Below are 16641 nucleotides of genomic sequence, written 5' to 3'. Positions count from 1 at the left end.
GTGTTTCTCTTGGCTGGTTAACCATGTTGTGCTCCCTACCGTAATCATCAATCCACTCTATATTTAGCGTTCGCTATCTGTGGCAAATACTGTGAACTCTTGCAATGCTAGCACTGAGAAACTAGCAACACACTTCCATCATCAGTTAATCACAATGCTTCTGCAGCATTGCCATTCGACAAAGTTAATTGAGAATGTATGGTTTATTGGCAAGGAACTCTTTAAACAAACTCATCGCAGATATATGGCGTGATGGTGTACACATACCAAATGACACCTGGTATAACACGTGTTGTTGCTTTGCTATTTTTGACTATGACCGTAAGCACAGACTATCCCCCCCTCTACAACTATCCCCACTCTGCAAAGAGCAGAGGGGGGATTGTTGTCATTCGCAGAAATCCTTGGTAAGGGACCAAAGGATTTCATAATATACTACCATTGGACCAGACACATTGAATGGGCTCCCGCCCAAGATGCATTTAAACAACTTTACCGGTGTCACAACACAAGGTCATAGGCCCCTTGTCAAGGGGCTTTGGCATCATGCACTCAGTCAAACATGGATATTTTAGTCATTTAGCAGACGCTCTTATCCAGAGCGACTTACATTTTCATACTGGCCCCCCGTGGGAAACGAACCCACAACCCAAGCGCCATGCTCTACCAACTGAGCTACAGGGGACTATATTATCAATTTAACCATCTAACAGTCTGTCTACAATCACTTTCACTGCTAGGGCAGCCCTATCAGTAATGGCACTTGTAACAAACGGCAGTCACATCCCATAGTAAATACAGATGATGCAAAGACAATTCAACAGAGGAAGCACATTGCATTCATAGTTATAAGCCCATCTTATGCAATAGTACATGTCTAGAATGACTTTCAGCACGCAATCTTGGTTGAAATGTTTTATTTGTTCATTTGGAGGAGCAATATGGCTAGTATTGTTGCATGCATGATACAGCTAGCGTCAACAATCCTTGGTGTGACTGACACAATAACCTGTATTACATATCTGCTCTAAACCAGTGGTCCTGAACCAGGATGTCCATCTTACAGTACAGCCTTTACTAAAATGATAACAAAGTCCCTCTTCCCAATTTTTCATTTTCAAACAGCATTGATAGTAATTGGGAGTAGAAAAATACAATAACAAAAACACAAAACTAACATGACCACAAACAATGTCCACTGGGCCAGGTAGAGCAGCTACCTGTTGTAGGCCCTCTCCTTCTTCGCCCTCTCCAGGGCCTTGTCCATGGTCTTCTCATTCTCACCCCTGCATTTGGGGCAGAACCACTTCCCCTTGGGCTTGTGATGCAACCCCACACAGGAGAAGTGGAACCACTCGATGGGACACTCGTCGTTATCACAGCCAATCATCTCGCCATAGGACACCTGTTCACACAGGCAGTAGGTGGGCTCGTCTGGGTCGATGGGCAGGTCTGGGGGTGACACCTCCCTCTCTGACTTGCCCTTTGACCTCTTCTTCTTCTTGGACGACGACGTTTTGGCCCTCTTCTCCCTGGACGCCCCCATGCCCGCCTCGTCACCATGATCCATGCCTCCATAGCTCTCCCGGTTCTCTCCGTTCTTCTGCCGCCGTGAGCGTTTCCCGCCAGACTTGTCCCCTCCACCGACTGAGCCTGGCGTTGCCTCGTCACGCCTCTTGTCGTGGTGACCTGCTTTGCCCGGTGTGGTTGTCACTGCCGACATTGACATCATGGAAGCTGCAGTCGTCGTCATAGCAGTTGATGTGGGTACATGGGTCTCGGGGTTCTCCTGGGAGGCGTGGAGGAGCTCAGAATGCCAGTCCACCTGCCGGCTACGGTTCTCCACCAACTCCACCTGGAACAGTAGGACAGTACAGGGTTTATTATATATACTGTGTGGGTTGTGATCAGTGGGGTGACATTGGTTGGTCAAGGAGAGTAACCAATGTGGGCTTTGCCGCTATCTCATCTATATATTATTGTTATTTTCAAGCTGGACAGTCATTCAGCAAAGTTTACAGGCAGCCAGCCATGTTTACGCACCATCTGCCCAGCAATCTGTATCTTCTCATCTCCTAGCTCCTGGCTGCTGATGAGAGCTCTCTGGATGGACAGCTGCATTCTGCGCTGCTGGAGAGGGTCGGACTCCCGACGGTATCGCTCATAAGCATCATCCAGCTCCTGTAGGACATCTGAGAAAAACAAAATATGCAAGAGATGTAACAAACATGGCCCATTTGTAAAGGGGAAATCAATGTAACAAACATGGCCCATTTGTAAAGTGGAAAACAATAGTTTATTAGGTAAACAACCGTTTATTACTGTAGCTAGCTAAATACCTTTACATACTTTGGAACAAATCCAGTTATAACTAAGTGAAAATTGAAATAAAAGGGTATCTACTATTTCAACTATATTACAGATACACAGGCTGACAAGCTTGTATACCTGAATGCCATCAGTAGCCAGGTACTTGCTAACTACTACCGTAGCTAACGTCAGCTAGCTGGGCTAACAGTTTCGTTAGCTAGCTACATTATGATTAGAGGTATGTAGATAACTAGTCGGTGGATGAAATGTCAACAAATTGCCTTGGTATTTTGCATCAATTTCCTTCATAAGAGACACGCTCCTCTGTAGGTCGAATGGTAGTGATTCGACCAAGTCCAAATATTCTTCCACATAATTTGTAACGACGTGGACCGGGTCGCCGTTAGCCGGATTTAGCATGTTCTTCTGTCGAAGTCCACACAAAACTGTCCACAACAAAATAAGAGATTATATTTGTTACACAGAACATCCGAAACTCATAATCCTGAAAACATACGTTGAACTTTTATTTAAAAAAAAAAAAATCTAGCAAACTCTTCGAGATGACTTTTGCTATACTGTATCGAACGCTACTGCTGTTAGCTAGTTTAGGGTAAGCTAGGTAAACTAGAAGCGAAGTAACGTTAGCCTTCACAATAATTACTGTCTGAACACGAAAATGAAGCTACGCAAATAACGAACAATTGTTACTCACCAGCAACTTTATATTTGTCATTTAATGAACTTCATACAACCTATTAAATCCAACTGGAGAATCTTGTAACTCAACTGTGTATTGATTGCGTCTGGTCCAACTTGGAGAACTGTAAATGTTTATGCGCATGCGCATCGTATGACAAACAAACCTGCCATGGGTAGATTTTCTACAGTGAGTGTAGATACTTTTTAGGCAGTCGTTTTAATGCATTTAATTAGTACAAGGATGCAGATCTTGTGAAAATGGTCCATGCTTGATGTTACAATTTAGCTAGTTACAGTTGCACATGTTCGTACTGTTTGAGCAAGACAGTTATCAATGACACGTTAGAGACTAAGTCTCTGTGCAACACTGTTAATGAGATAGAAGACAGAATATGCGACCGATGAAGAGTAGAAGACAGAAAAGACATAACAAATAAATTAACTCCAACATTTTAATATAGGGTGGTTGACAAAAACAGGCGACAACACCAGTGCCACACTGTCACTGTAAGATTATATTCTGGATGACAGTAAAGACGGGAATGTCATTACGGAATATGATTAACTGTCTGGAAGAAAATCACAGATTCTAAATTTAATTTTGTCTAAATTTCACCAGGTATTGCTCAGTGTGTTACAGTATGTGTACTGTTATTGGGTAGTCTTATATTAAGGTGTTAGCTCACCCTCATGTGCCCCGTTAATTGTGAAGTGCTGGCTAAAAAAAAATTAAAAGCAAAGAAGACACTTTGAGAAAAGAACTGTGACTCCAGCGTAGAGGAAATATTGCATTGTCATTTTTTGTTTCAATGGGTTCAGTGTAAGAGAGAAAACGTAGCCAAAAAGTATTTATCAATGTAAAAAAAATCATCGAGGTCAATAGTTTATTGAGCACCAACAGACTAGGAGTCATACCTGTGGGAAGTAGCGGTTAATTAATTAATATTTTGTTTTAGAACATTTTACTAGTCCTGTATTAGCGGACCGATATACCCTTATGTAGCGCCAGCAAAAAAAAATCGCAGCACCCCGAACATCTTCCTGCGGCTATGCTAGAAGTGGTTTCATATGTTGGAGTCCTTATTTCTTGTGTGTATTATTTCTTATTAACTCAATCCGATCGTGGGTTGTCAACAATGCCGTTTTTAAAGGCAATGATACCTCGTTCGTGAATATTGCATTCAAGGTAAAACGCTGCAAATGTTGGCTCAATCGGAAATTACCTTTAAATGGCACATTGTCGACAGGCCCGATCGAATTCAGTCACGTAAAGACTAGCTACAGCTAAAGTCTCTGAAAGGTGTTGACAATGTCATTGATATTTGTCAACAATTATAGAGAATGGATTCTCAGGATTCCCATGGAAGAAAGTGTTGTTTGTGTGTATGAATGTAATACTTTATGTATGCATGTACACTACATGACCAGGAGTATGTGGACACCTGCGGGTCTGACTGAAATTTGATTAACTGACTTGTTGGAAAGATGACATCCTATGAAGGTGCAACTGAGCTCTTCAGTAATGCCACTCTACTGCCAATGTTTGTCTATGGAGATTGCATGGCGGTGTGCTCGATTTTATACAACTGTCAGCAACGGTGTGGCTGAAATAGCTGAATCCACTAATTTGAAGGGGTGTCCACATACTTTTGTATATATAGTGTATGTGAGTGTTTGTATGTACAGTACATATGTATGTGAGTGTATCTTGGACTCTGCTCCTATAGACTGTTCTCAGCTCTCAAATAGTTTTTTGAAGGCAGAGCTGATCTCCTGGATCATGTCTGTGGTGGTGGTGGCTCGGCCATGTTTGTGGAAGGCCTGTCTGTTACACTGTCTGGTCAGACAACAGGCCCCAAACGCTGCCACCACTGACGGGTTCACACTTAGGCAGAAGAAGAGATTGGAGAATACGTAACAGTTAGATCAATGACGAATACACTATAAAATTAGACCAACTAGGTTACATATCGTTGCTGTCGGAAGAAAACCTCCAAAACATAAACTTTTCAGGAAATTGAAAAAACTGCTTTATTTTACAATTAACAAACATACAATTTCGAAACTTCAGAAGCTATTTTGAATAAATGTTCTTGGTCCTAGAGTCATTAAATGCTCAGAGTACATTGATGAACGTTACTGCTTTCAATACACGAAGGCGGCAGGTAGCTTAGTGGTTAAGAGTGTTGTGCCAGTAACCGAAAGGTCTCTGGTTCTAATCCCCGAGCCAACTAGGTGAAAAATCTGTCGATTTTGAGCAAGGCACTTAACCCTAATTGCTTCTGTAAGTCGCTCTGGATAAGAGTGTCTGCTAAATGACTAAAAAAATACATAAATATTGAGTTACGAGGTTTTCATCAGACAGCGACGATATGTTATCTAATGTTTTCATAGAGCTATATTCATTTTGGTCAGGTCAGTGTTTAATCACACAATGATAAGATTAATATTGTACCTTTTGGTCATGTCTGCTGAGGAGGCATATGCCCAGTGTGCCAGCACTCCCAGAGAGCCAGATAGGAGGTCTCCTTGCCCCCCACACCGCCGCCCGCTGCCCTCCTGTCTGCACAAGATCACTGGACACCACAGAGACACAGGACACGGTCAGATCTTGACAGGAATATGTGTGAGCGTAGCGCTTAGTCTGAGTGTAGCTGTGTGTATGTGTTTGTAACACTAACCCTTGTTACCGTCGGTGATGAGGTCTTCCTCCCCCTTGAGAATCACAGTCAGGTTTCCCATGGCAACACTGAGCTCCATGGCACTCCTCTGATGGTCACTGCTATCCAGAGGCTCATGGTGCTGAAAACACAGATAGTGGGTTAATAATGAACGAACGCACACACTGAGCTAGCACTGGCAGACTCACCATAGCCTCATACAACCGGGTGAACTCCATGTAGTTGGGAGTCAGGATGCCCTTCTGGTACCCTTGGATGACTGATGGCTGCTGAGCAACCAGCCACAGCCCGTCCTATTGGTGGAACACACACAGTCACTGAACATCCTTGTAATTTAAAAACAAATCTACTACCAAAGCAAAAATCAGTTGTGTGTACAGTACTTACTGCATCAATAACTATAGGGATATCTCTTGCTTTGGACTTCTCAATTACTTCCTAAAGAAAAAGAGTCATAAGAACATTGGTAATATCATGTGGACTGTCTAAACTCAAATTGACTGTGTGTGTGTGTAGTCAGTGTCCCACGTGCCTTGGCGTTTTTCAGCAGCATGACATCTCTGCCTAGCCCTGGTCCCACCACCAGGCTATGGAGTCTGGGGAGCCATTTCTCTATCTCCTCCACTGCATTGGGGCTGTCCCTATGTACACAGTTATCATCAACATTACATTACATAACATCATATACACACTGTTTACATACACTGAGTGTACAAAACATTAGGAACATCTGCCATTTCCATGACAGACTGACCAGGTGAATCCCGGTGAAAGGTATGATCCCTTATTGATGTCACTTGTTAAATCCACATCAATCAGTGTAGATGAAGGAGAGGAGACAGGTTAAATAAGTATTTTTAAGCCTTGACACGATTGAGACATGGATTGTGTATGAGTGCCATTCAGAGGGTGAATGGGCAAGACAAAATATTTAAGTGCCTTTGAACGGGGTATGGTAGTAGGTGCCAAGCACACCGGTTTGAGTGTGTCAAGAACTGCAATGCTGCTGGGTGTTTCACGCTCAACACTTTCCCCTGTATCAAGAATGGTCCACCACCCAAATGACATCCAGCCAACTTCACACAACTGTGGGAAGCATTGGAGTCAACATGGGCCAGCATTCCTGTGGAACGCTTTCGACACCTTGTAGAGTTCATGCCTCAACAAATTGAGACTGTTCTAAAGGCAAAAGGGGGTGCAACTCAATATTAGGAAGGTGTTTACATTGGCTTGTCAGTGTATGCATTGGCTTCTAAGACAGAACTTACAGCACAGGATGAACTATGAGCTCCGGACTGTAGGATTTGATCACTGACGCTGCGTCTTTAGTACAGAATACGTGTGACAGGTCGGCCCCCTAGGAAGTGACAGAGGTTTTGTCATCATATCAATGTCTCCGGCAGAGAAAGAATTACACAGGACCAAGAAAGCTACTGTGTGCTTACCACTTTCAATGCAGAGATAGCAGCAAAGTACGGAGCTCCTGTATACCTTACCATGACAAGAAAAATACTCAGAAGGAAGGGTGGATGGAATGAAAGGACACAAAGAAGAGGAGAAAAAATTGTGAATTACTTTGTTACCTCACACAATATGGGTATATGGCAGAAAACCTTCATTTAGAAATCAAAGTTGATGGTAGAGTTGGGTTGGGTCACTTGGGTGACTTACTCTTGACATCCCCCAATAATCCCAATCCGCCCGTCTTGGCCTTTATGCTTTTTAGACGTCAGTGGAGGGACTATATTTTTCACCAGTGGAAGGATATCATCCATGCCTGTGCGTGCGGCTGTCCCAAGGGAGAAGGAGCGCTCGATGACTGAGAAAGAAAAGAGAGAGGTATTCAGAGTTCTCCTTAAAATGTGTAGCTTCCCTGCGCTAGCTGCTTGTGTGTTGTGTGTGCTTTTAGGCTTAGACATGTTTGTGCGTCTGTTTCCGCATTATTCAGTTCTGTTTGACCTGCTTGTCGACAGGCAGTCTCACCAGGGCTGGCCATTGCTCAAACACAGTCCAACTGAGTGAGAGAAGTGAATACCTAAAGACTGAGAACCTGCATTGGACTGTGGCTGACTGTGGTAGCTGGGCCACTCAGCCTGGGATTGGGGCGAGTGGACTCGGAGGTGACACGACCGGCCACGCGTCATATGGCTGGAGGCGGACATCGGCACACCGGGCTGCATGGTGGACTCCATGGTATTCCGAGCAGGCGGCATTGCTGTGGTTGCGGTAGCTGTGGCGATAGGGTTTCTGGTGGCGATGCTGGAGAACATCTGTCCCAACACCTGGAGCATGTGGAGCTCGCGGGCGTGTTCAGCCTCTCGCCGGCGGTCCTCGACCTGCAGACGCTGCTCCTCCATCTGGTAGAAGCTCTGCTCGGCCTCGGCACTCTGCTCCAGGAACCGCTCCATCAGACTGTCCAGGGGCAGGTCGGCATGCCGCTTCTTGGGCCGCTTGGGTCGGCTGGAGGACGGCCCACTAGCTGACTGGCTGCTGCTGGTCTGTCTGACTGTGATGCCTGTGGAGGAAAGTGGATTGAGGTTTCGAGGGCTGTCACTGTGGCAGTATCTGCATACAATATGATAACAATGTAACAACATGCCATATAAATGGTACTTACCGTTCCCCACTGTCACAGGGATAGTGATGGGAGGGTATTCCAGCTTCACTTGGGTCTCTGGGTAGGAGCATTCCCCTGTGCTCTCCAGGTATGGGTCCTGTGGAGGGTCTGTGTCCTCTTCCTCCTCTGTCCCGTCCATGGTCTCATCCCCCACAGCCCCGCTGTCTAGCAGCTCCTGGGGGTCAATCTGGGGACGGCTGCTCAGTATCCTCTCCATGGCATCATAGAATTTGCAGATCTTGTGGTATTGTCCATTGTTCCTCAGGTTGCCCTCCTTGGCCAGGAGGAACTGCCTTTTCAGGCTTTTGATTCGCACCCTACACTGCTCCGGGGTTCTTTCGAACCCCATCTCTCCCAACCTTCGGGCGACGTCGCGGTAGACATGACTGTTTCGGAAGTTTCCATCCAACGCTGTCTGGATGTCCTGCTCGCCCCAGATGTTAAGCAAGGTTCTGGTCTCGACATCCGACCACAGAAAGCCCCGTGTTGAAATGGCGAGCATAATTAGGTGCGAGTTCAACTGATGCGCGATTTATATTTTAAAGCATGCAGAAGTTAGAAAACCAAAAAAAGTTAGCTAGCAAGTCGGCTAGTGAAATAGACTAACGTTAGCTAGCTAGCAACAGCCTGCATCAAACCTCGAAGCTCGACATTCAGACTGAGATTGATACCAGGTAACAATTTACCTGGACATGGAAGGCGCACATTTAGCAGCCTGATGTTGAGTTTCAGACAATGCAATTTAATATAATGGAGATCAGTGTGTCCCACAGTCTACAAAGCTGATTGATTATAGATCCCCACCAGTACACTCATGAGTACACCACAGCACAAACGTCAGGGGCAGAATGTGTACTACATCACAGGGATTGATTCTGAGGAGCTCTGCTGGGTCCTAAAGGAACTGAATTATTTCAAGGATTATTGTGATTTATAAAATTACAGTGACAGGGATTTCATGTTAAAGTACAGTATTTGTTGTTTTCACTTTACCTTCCTCGTTTAGATACAGAAGTGTTACAACAATCGTCAGTGCAACAGTACTGAGGCAAAAGACAACCATCCAACTTCCATGTTGCATGATTCTGTCATGCCCTTGCGAGCCTATTTAGTGGTATTAGAGGTGTCACAGAAAGCGCTCACACACTGACAGTTCTTACCTAGACACGAACTGTGAGTTACTGCTGAAAATAGGATAGAGAGACGCTTCACTGGGATCATGAGAGCTGCTAAAAGAGCCTAAACCAAAACAGGAAGTGGGTTGGATATGACACTGGAATCTGATTGCTTTTTTTAAACTCTTAAAGAAACAGAGGTCCTTTATGCTATTTATTATAGGGTAAAGTTCACAGATAGAGTGTGAACTCTCCGTTCTACATAGGATATTGAATATCCTATTGAGTTGTAATTTGTTTCCTTCATTGAATAGTACAATGTTACACTTACATTGTAACTAGCAGCACATCACCTGTCTCGTCTAAAGGCTAGCAATAAACTGGATTGCTCGATTTGCTCTCCTGCGCGCAGTGTTGTTCATTTTTGGAATCATTATTTGACCTCAAGGGGCGCAATGCGAGGTAAATCAAGTGCATCTAGAAATCCAACCTCCCCAAGCGTTTAAATGAACTTCCGGTTTTATCACAACTTTGAAAATCACTTTCAACAAGTGGACGAGAGAGGGAAGATCGGTGTTCTTCCGACTAGTCGGGCTTGTTAGATCTATGTGTTGATTGTATTGATAATCGCTCGAGTAATATCGAAGACACAGGACGATTTCTGTGTGTTTTAATCTGTCGATGTCAAGTAACTGTTAGCTATGTTTTCTAATGGCAACTTGCACCTACATTGTCCTATATCCGTAAACTAAAGGAAAGTTAAGTTAAGATAGTTTGGAGTGTCTCTGCTACACCGCTGAGGAAGGCTGCCAAGCGGCACGGGGCAAGAACCATGCCCGAGCTTTCCAAGATGAGGAAGCCCGACGTCAAGGTTGTCATTCTGGGCGACATGAACGTTGGGAAGACCTCCCTGCTCCACAGGTACATGGAGAGGAAATTTAAAGACACCATGAGCACCGTCGGAGGGGCGTTTTTCCTCAAACAGTGGGGACCCTACAATATCTCAATTTGGGACACTGCTGGTAAGGTGTTCATTATTGACTGTCATGAGTAGGTGTCGTTTATAGTAGGTCTTACGTTATTTTCCTCATTGTTTGATATCCACAGCCTGTTTAGAGTAGGGCCCTACACGTGTAACAATCAGTGTAGCCTGAGTAACCAGCTCTGTTGTTGATTTCCACTGTGTTTACCTGTGGAGAGTGCGTGACTCCACCACCTGAGGGTTGCTTGGCTGGGACAGTCCCTTTCATGTGACTGAGGCCAGATCAGATTAGTGATCTGGCCTACCAGGTTAAATGGGCTACTGGACAAGAACCACAATGTCAGACAAGTTAATGCCTATTATGTTGGACTAGGTCATATTGTACAGATTCATTAAATCATGGTTAATCTGAAATTGGTCTATTCCAATTCCCCAAAACCCCATCTCAAATTCTAGTTGGCACTGGATGAGGTCATATCACATGATTATATAGTATCTGATGTTGCACATTTTCAAGGTTCAAGATGTTCAGGGACAATAACATTACATTTTATGTTTCTCAATATTTATTCCATCCACCAAGGGTTAGGCTATATTCTTCCTAGCCCAATATTGGACTGAAGGACCTAAAATTAGTCCTTAGTCCAAGGACCTCACATGTTCTGTTTAACCTTTTAAAAATCTTTTTTTAATCTTTTTTTTCCCCTGAAAATTATTTCTCACCGATATGAAAGGTACATTCCTTATGCTTCCAAAACCATACCACAAGCGATGTGTGTTGATGTTCAGTCCGAGCGCCACGGCGCTTAACAAAACACCCCCCTACAGAAGACGCCTTCGGCCAATGACTCTTATGTGTAATGTAATGGAACTGAAAGTCATGATCAAGGGCTATATCCTTCCAGATCTGGTGTTAGATATTGGGCTGGGGGCAATGCTTAACAGCCAACACTTTTGATTTTTGAGGATTTTTAACATATAAAAAAAAACTGGTTCATATAAGGAGTGATGAAATGCAGACAATCAATTAAATATAATGACAATCAATGTATATGCAATATTACATTTACCAGAGTTTAGATTAGGTTTTTGTTTATTAGACCTGAAGTTCAGAAAGACACACAGGCCTAAACCTAAACTCGACATCCAGATGTTTTTGAAATCCTGATTGGCACACTTGTGGGGCTAAAGCCCTCGCCTCATCAGAGGTTGTAACCTGGAAATAATGACATGCATTGTTTTGGTCATCTGTATCAAATGGGCACTTTCTGATACTCTATAATAACAGGTTCGATGTGAGGTTGGGATATAATATCAGTGCTTTGAACTTGGGTAAACATTTAGCAAAATAAACTTCAATCACAGCAGCTGAAATAAAGGTGAATTGGTTATATGACACAAGGAATATTATGACTATTAGCAACAGCAACATGATTTTGGTTGACTTACTGTAAGAAACTGGTAACTGAATGCTAAAACGAGTGTGTGTTTGCTTTGCACACCATTGTCAAAAGCATTAAGGGGCTTAACTCCAGTCCAGTGACTGTTGTTGGTTTAGAAAGATAGAAAAACCACTGAGTCACCAAAACTCAATCTCCCGTCCCTGCTCCTTATCCCGTCCCTGCTCCGTATCCCCATGACCTCTCAGCAGGATGCTGTTGCCTGCTATGTCCACATCATAGGTTAAAATAGGAAGTATTATGATTGCACAATCAAGTCCGAAGTTCATGGGGAAGGGGTTATGAGCCTTGTAAGTGAATGATTTACAGTATATAGTAGTTCTCAGACATTGTTGTAATTTCCCCTAAATCCTCCCCAGAACAGAAAATATAATTGTCAAACAGCCACAGTATTGGTTCCTTATTCTCTATGGGAGTTTCAACTGTGATGTATTTCACTGCTTACTTTAATTCTTATGACTATTGGGGAGGGTTAGATTATTAGTAAACAGTAGCCTACATAGACAAACAAATAGACCTAGGCCTACTTTCAAACACATACTACTTACATACACTTACTAACACATTTAGTCTCATTTCAACCAATGGATGTTTCAGTGGTAGATGGTTCAACCTCCTGTGGAAGTTATAGAAGTTATAGTCACATGACATGAAGACTGCATCGCGAGGAGGGGGTTTGGGGTGACAGCACATGCTTCAACCTCCCACCCATTTACTGAACCTAATATAACCCTGGAGTGTTGAGTCATTCTACCAAATACAAAACATAGGCCTACACCAAAAGGGGGGTGGGGGTGGTTTAGTATCTCCCTAACCAGCACTTGTCTTCCTGACTGGCCCTCCTCCCTACAGATGTATCATCTCCTGTTTATGACACTGCTACACACTGGCTGTTTCTGGGCAGAATAGGACCCTAGCCCCGCTGCCCCGCACTTACTCTCTACCCTGTAGAGCTTTTTCTCAAACAACAAAATCTTCCCCTTCCTCAAATTCTGTTGATCCCAGGAAAATAGCTGTGTCAGCATAAACTAGACTTCAGCTCAGCTCTCCTTATTTGGTGGGTTATGTATCAGGCAGGCTACTTCTGGACAGTCAGGCCTAAGGTTTCTAATTAGATATCTTACGACCTGTGAAACATTTCATTTGGAACATGTTCAAAGGTTCCCTGGATTTCTGCACATATTTGGCCGATGATGTTCTAAACACTGGGAACAAAGAGCTCTCTCACACACTCCACACTCGTACAAAGGCTCCCTGATGAGATCGCTGTACTGAAACTCACACACACACACTGAAAAGCTCTTGCGTTATTCTACAACAATGGCTGCTTCTGTTTTTCGGCTACTGACTGTCTCGCTCGCTCTCCCTACCTCTCCCTTCTGTAGGCTATAGGCTACCTGTGGTTTGGAAGCCCATTCTTTTAAGCTTGTGCTTTTTTGTCTGTGGTTTGTTTGCCTTTATAGCTCAGTTGGTAGAGCATGGCGCTTGCAACGCAAAGATAGTGGGTTTGATTCCCGGGATCACCCATATGTAAAAAAGGTATGCACGCATGACTAAGTCGCTTTGGTTAAAAGCATCTGCTAAATTGGCTCCTGAGCGGCGCAGTGGTCTAAGGCACTGCATCTCAGTGCTTGAGGCGTCACTACAGACCCCCTGGTTCGATTCCAGGCTGTATCACAACCGGCCGTGATTGGGAGTCCCATAGGGCGGCGCACAATTTGCCCAGCGTCGTCCGGGTTTGACTGTGTAGGCCGTCATTGTAAATAAGAATTTGTTCTTAACTGACTTGCCTACTTAAATAAAAAAAATATGGAATTTATTATTATTACTTGGTGTTCGTTGGTCTATATAAGAACATAATCATGAATATATGTCAACGCTTATGTGTATGCATCTACTTTCCTGTGTGCTTATAATGTTTTCTGATCATCCTTCCCTTTGTGTGTGTGTCCCAGGTCGGGAGCAGTTCCACGGGCTGGGCTCCATGTACTGCCGGGGCGCTGCTGCTGTCATCCTCACCTACGATGTGACCAACTGGCAGAGCCTGGCTGAGCTGGAGGAGCGCTTCCTGTCCCTCACCGACACGGCCAATAATGACTGCATCTACGCCATCGTGGGCAACAAGGCCGACCTCACAGACCCCCAGGCCCAGCTACTAGCCAACCAAGATGGCCTGACAGAGGACCAGAGAGAGTGGGACATGGAGAGGACTGGGGAGCCCAGGGTGCCTTCTGCATGTCCCACCCCTCCAGCCTCCCCAATCTCCCTGTCAGGGGTGTCAGTCAACAAGCAGGTGAGCCGGGAGGACGCAGAGGCGCTGTACGGGAGGATCCTGAGATACAAGGGTCTGGAGGAGACGAACAGCCTGCCTGCTGACAAGATGTGCTTCGAGACTAGTGCCAAGACAGGCTATAATGTGGACACTCTGTTTGAGACACTGTTCGACATGGTGCTGCCCTCCATCCTCAAGAAGAGGACTGAGAGAGAGGGATCGCCCACCGTGGACCTGGAAGAGTGCAAAGGGACAGGGAAACGGGCCAGGGCCGCCTGCTGCTAGGGATTAGGGGGAGGTGGGGAGGGATGGATGGACTGTTTGGGGGGGGGGGGGTTTTAGACTGATCGTAAAGAGGGGAGTTCATGTCATCTCTGTATTGTTCTCCCAGGACATTCTAAGAATTTTCAGCGTTGACCGTTTGATGATACACACACACCTGCACACACATTCTTTCAATCAAGCTGTCAATCAAATTAATAATCAAAACAAGTAATTTCATTATTCTTCCAATGAGCCGGTAAGTACAATAGTGGAGAGCTGGAGTAAGGAGTTATTGGATTTTAAACGTCTTCGAGAGGTTCTGTGTGGACTTGAGTTCAGCCCAAAATGTGTGTATGTGTAGAGCAGGTTTGGGTTTTCTGTTATTAATCTTGTTCTGGAGGCAGCTCTGCAGAGTGGTCACTAGCTGGCGCAGCCACAAAGTCATAAAATCTAACCTTAACCACACTGCTAACCTTAAATTAAGAGCAAAAAGCTTTTTATTTTCTTTTTTTCCCCATACATTTCTACAATATAGCCAATTCTGACTTTGCAGCTGGCCCATCTAGCGGAAATGGCTCAGTATTGCCTCCAGGACAAGATTCATGACAAACGTCAACCTGCATGTGTATATGGGAAATAGGCTACTGGTACACAGGCACACCTGTTTATAAATCAATCACTGAATGTTTGTTCATGTTTTGGAATGAGAATGTCACTAACCATGTTTCCATCCACAAATGGCGGTGGAAATGCCTTTATGCGCAAATATTGTTACAATAACCATAATATCGAAGTAAACTTGGAGTCAAGCGATGATATGGTGTTTGGTCCCCCACTATGACTCGGTGGCTTGATGGTCCTTTTCAATAAATATCGAGGGTCTAATTCTGGTGACATCATGATTGTCGATGCTTGACTGCCGTTTGACAAATAAAAATATTCTCACTCTTTTATAATATTCTCATCATGTAGACTAGCCTATCCACACTGTATCTGGGAGCTGTTGGCTAGAGCGCACGTGCCAAGACCAGAGTAAGCACATTTGCTATTTAACGCAACAAGTTGAAAATGTGATAAACACATAAAACTTTAGATTTGTTTTCGGAAAAAATATTTTTGTGTGCACTACGTCATCACGCACTGATTTTTTTTATCCGCAACAAGTCAGTTTGGTGGAAGCACACCACTGGTGGGAAATATATTCTTTATGTGGATTTTAGAATATTCACATGAAAATCTGTCGCCAATTGGATGGAAACCTAGCTACAGATGCCATTGTTCAACAGCATTAATTGTTCAACAGCACTAATTGTTTGACTACTAGGGTGGCCACACTGAATTGTGTAAATTAATCCTATTTTAAGGATGTTCTGTTGCATGTTTTTTATTGATTCCTTTTTTCATGTCATTTTGCCTAATCTAAATTATAATATGTGTAATATACAATATATGTAAGATACAAGTTTGATATTTTCAAAGATACGATAAATTATTATTTTCATTTAGAAATAGGGGGATATAGTTTGTTTGAGCTAAAGTGTGAATGTCAATGCATGTACCACCAGCAGAAGTATAACAAACAAAACATTTTATTTTTGTTATGACTCAATTACAATAGAATTCAATGGATTCATAGCACCCAATGGTATTCAACATAATTACATAGAACAAATGACCAAATGAATCTGTTCAGCACATATGCAATGAATAGAAGTGGTTGGAAATATAAAACAGGTGTTATTATTTCATGGAAGATTCAACATGGACTACTTCCTTGGACCTAGATTGTGATAAACAAATAAATGCTCTGGAGGGATTGCTGACCGAAGCACAGATTTGGTCCAACCACTCCTCTCTGCTCAGACTTTGGCCAGGGTTGCGTTCAGTTTGATTAAACGTTTGCCACGTTGCGTGGCGGTTTGTACTAAACTACACATTTCACCAAAACGTTCTTCAATGTTCTTGAACAGAGGTGTATTCATTATGCCCATTCTGTTGCAAAACATTTTGCAACAAACTGACCCAACCCCTCCTCGTTTTTCAACTGGTCGCTCAGAACAGCACCGTTTCCATTGAATTGAATGTTACACACCATTGTTTTTGTACTGAAGCAAGCCCCAGAGTTGTTAGAATTTTTGTGCTGGCTTGATTCTGACTGAGCTGACTTCATATGATTAGCCTGTGGAAAAGCATACTTGGAAAATGTGATGTCAACAATTTGTGTCATGGGTAAAACAC

At 43.7% G+C, this 16641-nt stretch overlaps 3 protein-coding genes across 4 annotated transcripts; 1 reads left to right on the top strand and 2 right to left on the bottom strand.

The window, feature by feature from the left end:
- Positions 1-902: 902 nt before the first annotated feature.
- LOC311129653 (inhibitor of growth protein 1-like) lies at positions 903-3230 on the bottom strand. 2 transcript variants are annotated; one of them, XM_084162024.1, is made up of 4 exons: positions 3026-3230; positions 2592-2756; positions 2044-2192; positions 903-1855 (listed from the first exon to the last, which is right to left on the bottom strand). In XM_084162024.1, exons 2-4 carry the CDS (start codon positions 2728-2730, stop codon positions 1217-1219), a joined length of 927 nt encoding a protein of 308 aa, XP_084018150.1. In that variant the 5' UTR covers positions 2731-2756; positions 3026-3230; the 3' UTR covers positions 903-1216. The 2 variants fall into 2 exon arrangements, with proteins under 2 accessions (XP_084018150.1, XP_084018151.1); XM_084162025.1 differs by lacking the exon at positions 2592-2756.
- A 220-nt stretch (positions 3231-3450) lies between these two features.
- Positions 3451-9296, bottom strand: LOC311129644 (uncharacterized protein). Its single transcript, XM_084162003.1, has 11 exons — positions 8311-9296; positions 7729-8208; positions 7365-7512; positions 7139-7184; positions 6962-7050; positions 6226-6334; positions 6081-6131; positions 5882-5986; positions 5694-5814; positions 5468-5588; positions 3451-4897 (listed from the first exon to the last, which is right to left on the bottom strand). Exons 1-11 carry the CDS (start codon positions 8810-8812, stop codon positions 4747-4749), a joined length of 1923 nt encoding a protein of 640 aa, XP_084018129.1. The 5' UTR covers positions 8813-9296; the 3' UTR covers positions 3451-4746.
- Positions 9297-9965: 669 nt separating this feature from the next.
- Positions 9966-16268, top strand: LOC311129654 (ras-related protein Rab-20-like). The gene is made up of 2 exons (XM_084162026.1): positions 9966-10447; positions 13823-16268. The coding sequence occupies exons 1-2, from the start codon at positions 10258-10260 to the stop codon at positions 14422-14424; spliced, it is 792 nt and encodes a 263-aa protein (XP_084018152.1). The 5' UTR covers positions 9966-10257; the 3' UTR covers positions 14425-16268.
- Positions 16269-16641: the final 373 nt, after the last annotated feature.

This window comes from Coregonus lavaretus, assembly GCF_964263955.1.
Source record: "Coregonus lavaretus genome assembly, chromosome: 5".
NCBI lineage: Eukaryota > Metazoa > Chordata > Actinopteri > Salmoniformes > Salmonidae > Coregonus > Coregonus lavaretus.
This window is presented reverse-complemented; position numbering and strand designations above follow the sequence as displayed.